Source organism: Pempheris klunzingeri, chromosome 24 (genome assembly GCF_042242105.1).
Source record: "Pempheris klunzingeri isolate RE-2024b chromosome 24, fPemKlu1.hap1, whole genome shotgun sequence".
NCBI classification, from domain to species: Eukaryota; Metazoa; Chordata; class Actinopteri; order Acropomatiformes; family Pempheridae; genus Pempheris; species Pempheris klunzingeri.
The window spans coordinates 6,388,496-6,399,922 of record NC_092035.1 but is presented as its reverse complement, the minus strand read 5'-3'; the positions used below and the strand labels follow the sequence as shown (position 1 = coordinate 6,399,922).

The following is an 11,427-nucleotide window of genomic DNA, read 5'->3' as shown; positions in this document are numbered from 1 at the left end:
TACAAAAGTTTTTACAAGAACAAAACTTAAACGTAGTGAGGTGAAGTTGACGTGACTTTTCCACTAAAACATGAGCGGGGGGTAAAGTAGTGTTTCAGACTGTGTTATTTCCACTTCTGCAGCTCGCTGTTTTTCATGCAGAATGTCTGTGTGTCAGTCTCATATCCTGTGTCTGTTTGCTTGAAAATGTGTGTTTGTGGTTTTGAGTGTGATAGCTGTTCGCGCTGAGCCACTGCTGAGTGCAAGATGTTATCGTGTGTGTGTGTGTGTGTGTGTGTGTGTGTGTGTGTGTGTGTGTGTTTACTGCAGGTTTTCCTGCACTCGCAGCATAATGGTGACAGAAGAGTATATAGCTCGCCAACTGAAGACATTTTTACTGCTATTCAGAAATGATCAGCCATTTTTTTCATAAATTTAGATATCTTCTGATTTTCTGTTTTACACCCACTCAGTGCTGCTGTTAACATATTTTCACAGATTTCTTCCCTCTTAATATGTTGCACTCTTTGTAAGGGAACCATCTAAAAGTTTAGATCACCGTTAAAAACAGTGATGACAGGAAACATAATCCTGCACAGAATGTATTTCTCACTCAGAAGACGTATGTTTTTGACTGCAATATCCATCCATGATATCTCAGATAGAAAGAGATATGGTGGATGATTTTACAGTGTTTCAAATGACATCACCGAAAAGGGATGCATTTTTCTGGTGTGCTGTTTTTTATGTTATACCTAAGCTTATAATATCCCGTGTTTCATCACAGATTATCAGAGTTACTGGATTCAATAGTAACAAATCAGCCAAGAACAAACTGTATTCTATTTTAATATATGCAAGCACAATCTTAGCACCTTGCCAGTGCCGGTTGTCACCTCGACTTGCAGTACTAATGCACAATACTCTCATTGAGTGTTTATTCTATATATATTAGAGTGTGGTCCTTGTTTGTGTTCACTCTCCATATTCAGGCTTATATTTATTTTATTTTACTTTGACGGCTTACAGTTTTATTCTACACATTTATTTATGCTTCATCTACTTAATTGAATCTTGCATGAGAGGAGACGTCTACCAATAAGTTGTATTGACAACTTATTTCCAATAGATGGTGCTGTAGCTCAGCGGACACAGGTCCAGTCCATCATCTGGGATGAGGTCAAAACTGAATTTCATTTTATCAGTTCAATATTACATGTTTTTTTTTTACAGGTTTAGAAAAAAAACATATTTACCAATTATGAGAAACAAGGTCAGATTAATATTTTAGATGTAGGATTTTTAGACACACAACATAAATCCAATATTATCCACACCTCCTTGAAGATTACAGCACAGCTTTAGGGGCTTTATGTGGAGTGCAGTTCAATTTCCTAAATCAGTGCTGTCAAAGTTCTTTCTCCGAGGCCAGAAGATGGCCCTTACAGGTTAATGTTTGCCACAGGAAGTCAGCATGTTGAGTTGAAATGCCACACCAGAACAAGCTGAACAAGTGTCGGCCATTGCTCAGTTATATCAGCTGTTAAATGAAAGCAGACTTAGTCCATAAGGCTGCTCGAAGAACGTAGTGTTGATTGAAACTGCTGATATGTTTCTTCAAGTATTCTTTAGCTTTACATTCAACAGCTTGGACCAAAAACATGCAGTGTTTTCTTTTATTTGTAACACATTCCCTTTTCCACTCATTACAATTGCCTTTAAAGAATAAAGAGGAGGCTAATTGATGAGTAATTCAGCATGCATGAAAGTTAGAAGTGGAAGATCAGTAGAATTACTTAAATCATCTCTTAAATCAGGTGATTAAACTCGTTCATAATCCACTTTATTGTTTTTTTATGTGAAGAATTAAGGTCTGTATAGATTAAAAAAATGAATTTGCTGTTAATGCTCAATATCATTCTATCATTTTTCAACTTTTATCTGTTGATTCATACTCTGTTCAAACTTTAAAATGTTCCGATCGGATTGGTTTGTAGTAAAAGGCAAATTAAAACCCAGATCCAGGGCCAATAATCCATGACCTGGTTAATGACTGACAGGGGAGTAAGCTGTGTATGTGTGTCAGTTTAAACAGATGTCATACGAGGAACAGATGCTACCGTGTTGAGACCACATACCGTAGCAGGTGACACACACTGGCCTGCTGCATACACACATTTTACATGTAGGATACTAACATGTATCACACCAGATGACCCGTGAAGTTTTAACCTTTCACCTTGACGTTACAAACCCAAACCTCCTCCTTTGGCCGGGCGCTGACCTTCGCCCTGCCCGGTGGGTCTGTGTAAATACACAGCATGAGCAGAGCCACAAGCGCTGTGACTGACAACAGGCATGTGTCAGCTTCATTATAGGAAAAATGTAATGCTTATATTGCTTATATCATTTCAGGAAGACCTCCCAAGTCAGAATGAGTAAACCCCCTCTTCTGTCATCTCTTCTATGGCCCCTGCTATAAATTCCTTCTCCTCCCTTGCCACTCCCTGTTGAGCTCAAATTCAGAGGAATTCCTTTTTTAATTTAGCAAATTTACATCATGATGCATCCTAGTCACTGATCATATATATTTGGCTTCCACCATTATCACACTTTATCATATAAAATGACTACTTAGAGAACTTAAGGGAAAAGCATTCAATATGTAAGTTATACTTACTTTCTTAAATTTTGCTCTTAAAAAAGCTCCAAAGAAAAGTCTATGACGTTTTCTTAAGCTGCAGAATTGGTTGCAAAGTGTGTTTGACCATCGCAAGTTCAAAGGTTGTGCCAGTTGTTCCCAATTAGAGTTGGTTAACCCCCCCGCCAGTTGCCTTAAAAGGGCATGAGACTGCCGTCCACGCCCAGAAATCACACACACACACACACACACACACACATACACAAATAACACGCAGAAATCTAAAAGAGAAGCTGATGGACAAAATGAGAATCTACAGACAGTAGAGCAACACACACCCTCTCGTTTTCATTGTTTCAATAGTCGCTTTAATCAGAAGAAGGCACTGCGACCAGCCCAGACATAATGCTTGCAGTCCCCTGGATTCAGGCAGATGGTAGATGGAAAATTGAATATCATTTTAGTGGACGAGAGCATGGCAGTGAAGCTGGCAAAGTTCTTCAGCCATCTTCCACAATGAAATTTACAACCAGATCTTATGCAGCAATAATGCATAATATTCTGTATAATGTGATATTATATTAGAATTAGTCAATGCACCCAACAGTTCCATTAAATATATTTTACTTCATCCATTGCGATATATCATCATACATTTAGTTTTGCTGTCCTGCCATTCCATCAGACTCTTTCCCATGCTGTCCGGGTGTTACCCCCCCTTGTTTTTCAAAACTCCCATTTGTCTAAAAATGTGTCACGTTGTAAAGTATTCACCCACACCTTTAGAAGAACTGGATTGTGGGCCGAAAATGACGCCTATTCAGTCGAATAAGTATTTTCAATTTTAGCATAAAGACTGAAAATTGATGGAAATGGAATAGATGGGAAAAGGCGAATGTGGCTTTGTTGCAAAGGGATCTTGCTTGTTTGGTTCATTCAAAAAAAAATTGCCAATTTGGCATTTTTCTGCAGGTAATGGGGCAGGCTATTTCATGGAGGGGAACAGGAACAGTTGCCAGGCAATAATTTGGCCCCTGAAGAATAAAATCTAAATCTTCTGATGGAGGAATCCACCCTATCGGACTGGATACTATCTGATGTGTAATAAAGACAAATGGATCATATGTGTATGATACATGAATCTCTCCACCTGGGACCTCCCTGTTTCCCTCCACTCCTGCAGACCGTCACCTAACTTCCGGCGACTCTCTCTCTCCCTCTCTCCCTCCCTCTCTCCCTCTCTCTCCCAGCCTGTCTGACTCTCTATCTATCTGGCCCTCATTCCAACTCACACACACACCAAACCGGTTAAGTTTCAGTGTGTGAACCTTATAAACCCTCCGGATTTGAGGGCCGTTCTGAGAATTAGGAGCCACGGTGTGCATCCGTTTTGCTCTGCGGCTCCGCCCGGTGTGCGGTGCGGTGCGGTGCGGTGCGGTGCGGACTGACTGCCCACATCTGAGAGTTTTATTGGATTGACCGACAGCGGCGGGAGAGGATTGGTGCTCCCCCATATACAGGACAAAGAAAACGGGGGGAAATTAATGAAAAAGGATAAGAGTGAACGAAGAGAGGAATTATAATGGAGAACTGCCAAATCACGCTCGTCTTTGGTCTTTTAATGCTCGGTAAGATCCCTTTCTTTGCTTGACTGTTGATAGCAAATTAACTCCGACACGAAGCGAAGAGAAGCCAATGTTGAGCCTCGTTAAGAAACCTGTCAATTTAATGTTTACGTGCTTGTCGGTAAAAATCCACGCCATGTGAAAGATCAGTTAAAGCATTTTCTTTAGCTTTCACATCCACTACCCAATTCGGCATACATCCAATCTATCAAACAGCTCTTCTTTTCTGTCATTTTAGAACATATTCAATGAGTCCCACCGCTTAGCTGCTGCAACCCGGCGCTTGCTCAGAAGGACGAGGAGTGGAGTGCAACAAGCTGAACAGATTCCAAAAGTTCAACATTTCATTAAAAGAAAAGAGTTGTTTTTTGTATTGGGTCGTGCCGAATTGAAGAGTGAATCCGAAACATTGGAAAAAATCAATAAGCTTTGTTGTCTGAGAGTCTTTTATGTAATTGCAAGCAAAAAAAAGTATTTGTTAAATGGAGTCCGTCGCTCCCTGTGAGGGTGAACTGCACCTATTCAGGATCTGGATAGATTTTCCCCTTAAGTTATTTGTTTCACTGTGTATAACACATTTGTTTAGCAAATTATTCACCAATCATACGGTTAATTCACACAGCAGTACATGATGAGGATGAAAAAGGGCAAAAAAAACTTTTAACTAAGATGGAAAATAGCTTTTATGTGGCAATGCAGTTGTGGGGAAAGAAAGGAAATGGTACAAAATACTGGAAGACTGATAAACTCCTTCAAAAAAATGTTAGAGCAAGAGAGTTAACAGGGAGAAAATGGTCCAAGTTTGATGTTTCCTTCCACCAGTCTAAGTCCTGAAAGAAGTATCTACACCCATTATGACTAATTGGGAAACATGAGGTGACCAGCTTTGACAAGGTGCTGCTGAGGAGTCAAACTGGGCTGGCCATCATGATTAGCCAAGCATTCATACCAGAGTCAAACCAGGCTGACTAATTATCACACTGGTTTGAACCAGGCCAGTGCTTAGTCATTAGTCTCGATTTCATCACGGGGACAAACCAGGACGTGTTCATTGGCCTACCTCAGGACCAAACAAGGCTAAACAGGGCTTACCAATGCTGAAGTTGCCATATGTTGCAGAGTATACAACAGGGACTCCCCTATGAGAGAGAAAGAGCGAGCAACTTGGCTTAAATTAGTGCAGTGTAAGATAACCAAATGTCGCCAGCAGTCCTGTGGTGTGTGTGTCTGTAGGTGTGTGTGTGTGTGTGTGTGTGTGTGCAGTGACTCTGCAGATGGGAAGGTGGTCATAGTGTTCAAATATAGCCTAGTATTATACTCCTGACAGCATGCAGTAACTGAAGTTAACACGAACTTGCTCTGTGACCTGAGAGTCCCTGAAGGCAGCGCCTCGGCACCGTCTTGGGTCACCTACATTTCTCGACCGCATTGGAACAGATGAAAGAATAAAAGCACACATGCTATTAAGTTATAACGCTTGGGGCGTTCAAAGTCCACTGAAAAGCGGCTGGATTCTTATTGGACTAATCTGAAAGTCAATCATAGTACAGTCCAAATATACATGAAATATGAGATATTATAATTAATCTTGTAAATGACAAGAACCATTGGACCTAGTGCCGTGAACCAGTCCTGGAAACCTTCTTTAATGATTAACAAAACTAACAACATCAAGACTAGCAGCAACCACTTTGGCTCACTTCGACAGGCCAAGACACCCCTCTTTTAACAACATGTCATTTTTACGCTTTGGTTACCTAAATATTAAAGTATTCTCTCTATTTTACATTTTCTATCATGATATTTTTATCCTGTTAATCCTCTTGTGACCCCCGGAGATTCATTACGTGGTTTCCCAATATACACCACTAGCTTCAGGAAAAGCAGCAGGGAACCACGTCCTCTCTCTGGCGCTCCACACATGCCCATATATACCACAGTGACAGGAAAATGTCACCCACCTTTTTTTTTTGTTTTTTTTTTCAAATTCTTGACTTGATTATTAAACTTTCAGCGTATCTTCAGGCTCCGCTGGCTGTGCAGTATTCGTTCCAGGAGGAGACAGTCGGGCTGGAAATTGAGTTTGAAAGCGATAAATCTCAGCACCTGGCCGAGCTCTTATTTTTAGTGATGAATGGCACCTCTCACCCACAAGCGCACACAGACATGCAGGTATACTGTATATTATGGTTATTTAGTGACATGGCACTGCAGAAATCGCATTGCACCTTGAGAGGGGACGGCACAGGATTCAGAAAAAGTTTTTCTTCATACAAGTCTGATGATGATTTACTTTAACTATATATATTGAACAATTTACTTAAGGAAATGGCAACAACTGCTTTCATAAATTTCTGTTTTGTAATTATTTGACGTCCTATAGCTCTCAGCTCTCACTTTCTAAGTTATTTATATGGGGCCAGATCGTAATAAACATTATCTCAAGACACTTCTCATATAGAGCAGCTCAAGCAAGTGTTAATTGATTTTTGTTTTTCTTTCATGGTTACAATAATAGATTCCCCAGAGGTCAATATGTGAGGAATCCATCAACCAATGGTTTATCTGATATGAGGTTGGAGATTAAGTAAACCCTACTTCATTCCTGACACAGATAACAAACAGAAACTGAAACATGCAGAAGGTTTTATGTTGCGCTTATTTCATTGTGACTTGGTTCTTACCAAAGCAGAAAAACCTCCAACTCAGCAGACTCGCTCACATAACACCAGGCCAACTGCCAAAAACTAAAAGTAATGATGGATCAAACAAGCATGAAGCACTTTATTTTAAAAAGTCTGAGCTGATGGAGCTACAGAGGAAGAACACATTTGGTTTTCTACAAAAATTGCTTCTTTTTTTTTGCAGACTTTGCAAATGACATTGAATTTCATTGACATTGAAATGTTTAGTGTTGCATCAAGCGAACAGTCATTATAAGATACTGTATAAAAGATAGTTACACCTAAGATTAGATGAACAAGTAACTATCTGACTAGCAATTGATAGTATTGTATTGTAAGTATGAATATATAAAGACAAATGTCTTACCTTCTGTTACCTTCATAAGAAATGTGCTGTATGACAATAGAAATCTTGTATGTTATACATCTTTCAAATATATCCAAATGTAACAAATTCCTCCAAAGCACTTTATTTACATTTTATTTACATTTTTTTTAATTTTATTTTTATGTTTATCTTTTTTATTTTAATTCTTTGTGGATCAGTTAGGGCTGTTTTACATTTTGAAAGTTTTCAATACTTCAAACCTAAAGAATGCTTTCATTGATACTTAAATTTGTTTTTTATTCACTGAAGAGAAAAGTTTGCTTTATTATACATTTAATTTTAGACCTCCAGCCAATCGGTTGTATTCATTCCGATGAATTTAAACACACCAAAGTTTGCACAACTACGGCAAGAGCATTAGGCCAAAATCGCCAGGGAGTCTGTCTCTAAACTGATTTGTCTAAATTTAAGTTTAGCTGACCAGGTGGTTTGTTTGCAACCTGTCTTATCGTCTGGCTGCTTGTGTTTCTTGACCTGTTAGACCTATTTTTAGCGATGTCGCAGTGTTGCGAGTGTCTGCATTTACTTTCCGCTCCACCAGATCAGTATTTGCGCTTTTATTGAGTCAGGAGTTACATTCATTCGATCACTACTGGCTGCAGACTCTTTATCGTGCCACAGGGATCACAGATCACATCTTAATAGACATGATTCCAATTGTGGTGCTCAGTATCAGCAGTACCATAAAAGCACATACAGTAAATGCCTGGCTACTTTGAGCATATTGGTATCAGAACATTTTTCTATGATGAACCTGCCAAGACAACAAACCCAGCAGCATGCAAGCATCTCCACTTTAGCTTTAGCTGATCTGAGTGCAGACGTTAGTCAAGGTTTGCAGCCACATTTCACCAACCAGGAAGCAAAAAGTGTGAGCGGGCTGCCCAAGTCTGCCGAGCTCGGCCAGACTCGGCTGTGTTTTTACACGCTTCACTCAGCTGGAATGTCAGAAGTTTTACTCTGAGCATTCAGTCTGACTGAGGAGGAATGTGAACCACTTTGATTTGAGACAACTAAATTGGAGTAACATTTGTTTATGAATCTCACTCTCGGCTTAGGCTCTAGAGGAGTTTTTGAAATCTGCTGATATAACCGTGCAGTGGTTGCCAGATAAAATGGTGAAGGCATGAGTATGTTTGTGTGCAGAAATATACATACATGGGGAATTCAGTTGGGGTTTTAATACCATCATCATTGGTGTCATCAATACTGTTCAAGCCTACACAAGTTGCAACAAGCCCTGTGTGTTTGTGTGTGGCTCTGTTGAAACACAGTGGCTCTGAAACAGAGCCATGTGAATTTTTTTTTTTTTACTGAGCTTGGCCAGCGAGGCTTTTTAGCTGACAAAAGCTAAATGTGGACAAAAACAGGAGATTCTCTGACTGTGTCCCAAGGCTCTGAGGCACCACGTTTGCTTTGCTAACTCCCTTATTGGTGAGCAAGGCAAAAACATAGCTGTGATTTTGGATGCTGGTCTTAACTTCCAGGAGCGCATAGCTTCTGGGGTTGGATATCAATATCTCCAAGTGTGCCTTTCATCATCTAAGAAATAAATCTAAAGTTAGATTCTGGAAAGTATGGTCGTTCATTTATTTAGACTACATTAGTAGACTAGATTAATGCAATGCACATTTGCTGCAATGACAAATCGGTTGTTAAATAAATTCCAGTTTATATCTATTAATCTAATCATTCTATTCATTCTACCTAAGCTAGGCACTGAGATGGGCTGCCAAAAGAATCCAACCCAATGTCTGCATGCTTGTTTAAACCATATTTGCTCTCTCTGCGCCTGAAGGTGGTTGCTTGGCCCGGGTGGTGACGGTGTCGCCTGGCCCATTAATCCGGGTGGAGGGTCAGCCGGTCTCCATCAGATGCGATGTCAAGGAATATGGGGGACCTCGTGAGCAAGTAGGTGTCTGCTACACCTCCCTGTATCACATCTGAGTGCAACTGTATTAGTATGTGGTATTCTGTTTTAAAGTACACGGAGGGAGCTCAGAATGGTTCCGCGCCAAACCGCCTCAAATTATACCACTCTGTCCTACAGGATTTCGAGTGGATGATGTCCAGGGAGTCGGCTGGGACGAGGATAAAGATCATCTCCACCTTTGATGCCGGCTACTCCCACCCGTCGCTCAGCAAGCGCGTCGCGTCTGGCGACATCTCCGTGGTGAGGCTTCAGGACAACGAGGTGGAGCTGAAGATAGCGGAGGCGAAGCCGCTGGACGCTGGTTTCTACTGGTGTCAGACGCCGAGTACTGACTCTGTCATCAGTGGCAACTACGAGGCTCAGGTCCAACTCACTGGTATGGGAGAGGCATGTGTATGTGTGTATGAAAACTGGCTGTCATAATTTCTAATAACATCTAAAGCTGACCAGCGCTTGCATTCCTATAGTTTGTGTGTGTGTGTGTGTGTGTGAAGCTAGATGGCTATAATGGTTCATTGAACAGCTATCCCCATGACTTACTAATGCTCTACTGGCCATGTATACATCCTCCTGTACACATACACACACACACACACACAGTCCAGCTGGTTTTAGACAATTGCTGGCTTATAATTTGGCTTCCACACAGACGCCTAACACACTCATACAGTCACACTCGTGGTGGGGAGCAGATGTCAGGTGGGAGTTCTTGGCTTGTGTCGAATGAGGGCCAGAGGGAGAGGTTTGGGTACTGAAACACAAAGGCTGAGAGAAGAATGTAAATATTATTGTGGAGAATAAAATGCACTCTGGGGGGACAAAAGTTAAATTACATGACTTCTGGTGTTACACAGTCTATAATGAGTGCAGGTGTCGTGTATAGGTTGCAATGGTTTTGAGAGGAGGAATAGGAACCTCACAGTCTTTGTCACTGCTATCGTATGTGGCATCCATCTTTAGGAATGCTTAGAATAATATAATGGATCAGTCTATACTATTGTTGATGCATAAATCAATAGTCAATATTTTAAAAGATGAAGAATTAGGAAAACCGATGATGCAGATGTCAGTTTTTTTTTAAACGAATTAATTCAAAAATGAAATGGACACAGTGATTTGGTGATTTATGTTCAAACCAGTATAGCCATATTTTCATTTGCAAGCATTCTGTGTGGTGTTTCAATACAGAAACAGGACAGATACTCCATAGATAAACACCAAAAATGGAGCAAAAATCTGACATAGTAGGAAATTGTTACCTCTTTAAGATGCTATAATTTAGGAGATGTTGAGAAATATGTCCGTTTTACCCAGTTTCACATCATTTACCCTCTCTATTTCAACCTTGACATCAATTAAACTTGTGACATTTACATACAAACCCCGTGCATATGATTTAATCACCACCTGTATCAAATCATCCGTGACTTTAGAATCACCTTCATTCAAATAGAAAGCTGTCCTGACTTTAAATCTGAGGTAATATTCTGCGTCATAATGGGAGCAGCTGGGAGGAGTACAACTAAGTGCACCGAAAACGTGACTGATGATAAGATTAACCAAAACCTGCTCCACAAGCAGTGAACTGCCTGGACAGCTCATCCATTTACCAGTCGAACGAGTAGGAAGGTAATATACCCCCACTGCTGATATGAGGAGAATCACTCATGAAACCTGCTCGTTTCCGATAAGCAAACCAATACAACTTATCAGTATTCTCTTCAAACTTCCTGCCTTGCAGATGGTCCCCTTAAACTACCGCCGTTTCTCGTAACAAGCGGAGTTCAAACCTAGCTTTTGTTCGACATATTTCCCCGCTCGCTGTTTGTGATACCGAATCAACGCTTTGTCTGCAGTTTTGATCTTTATTTGTCAGGAGATCTGTCCAGATCCACAATTTTCTGGTTGCTTAGGATGTGCGCACAGTTATAATTTGGACTATGTTCTGACACAGAAGCAGAGGGAAGGGAGAGAAACCCCGTATTCAGCATTTTCCTTTGAATTTAATTGGGTTTTTTGTCCCCTACAGTTATCCACTCGGTAATTACACACATATTTTGATGACTGCATCGGTTTAAATCCACTGTTAACCCATACCCAAACATACAGGGGGTTTAATAATGACAACCCTGTTTTTTTAAAGAAGCGATACAGGAACACTGTATGCTACGAGCCCT

At 40.5% G+C, this 11,427-nt stretch overlaps 1 protein-coding gene across 1 annotated transcript in view; it reads left to right on the top strand.

Moving 5' to 3' along the window:
* The first annotated feature begins 3,926 nt into the window (after positions 1-3,926).
* The window catches only part of ptgfrnb (prostaglandin F2 receptor inhibitor b), a 47,111-nt gene continuing 39,610 nt past the window's right edge, over positions 3,927-11,427 (top strand). The window contains exons 1-3 of the mRNA XM_070855570.1: positions 3,927-4,248; positions 9,116-9,228; positions 9,368-9,626. Coding sequence (XP_070711671.1) covers positions 4,203-4,248; positions 9,116-9,228; positions 9,368-9,626 — 418 coding nt within the window. The 5' untranslated portion in view covers positions 3,927-4,202. The remainder of the gene's footprint in view (positions 4,249-9,115; positions 9,229-9,367; positions 9,627-11,427) is intronic.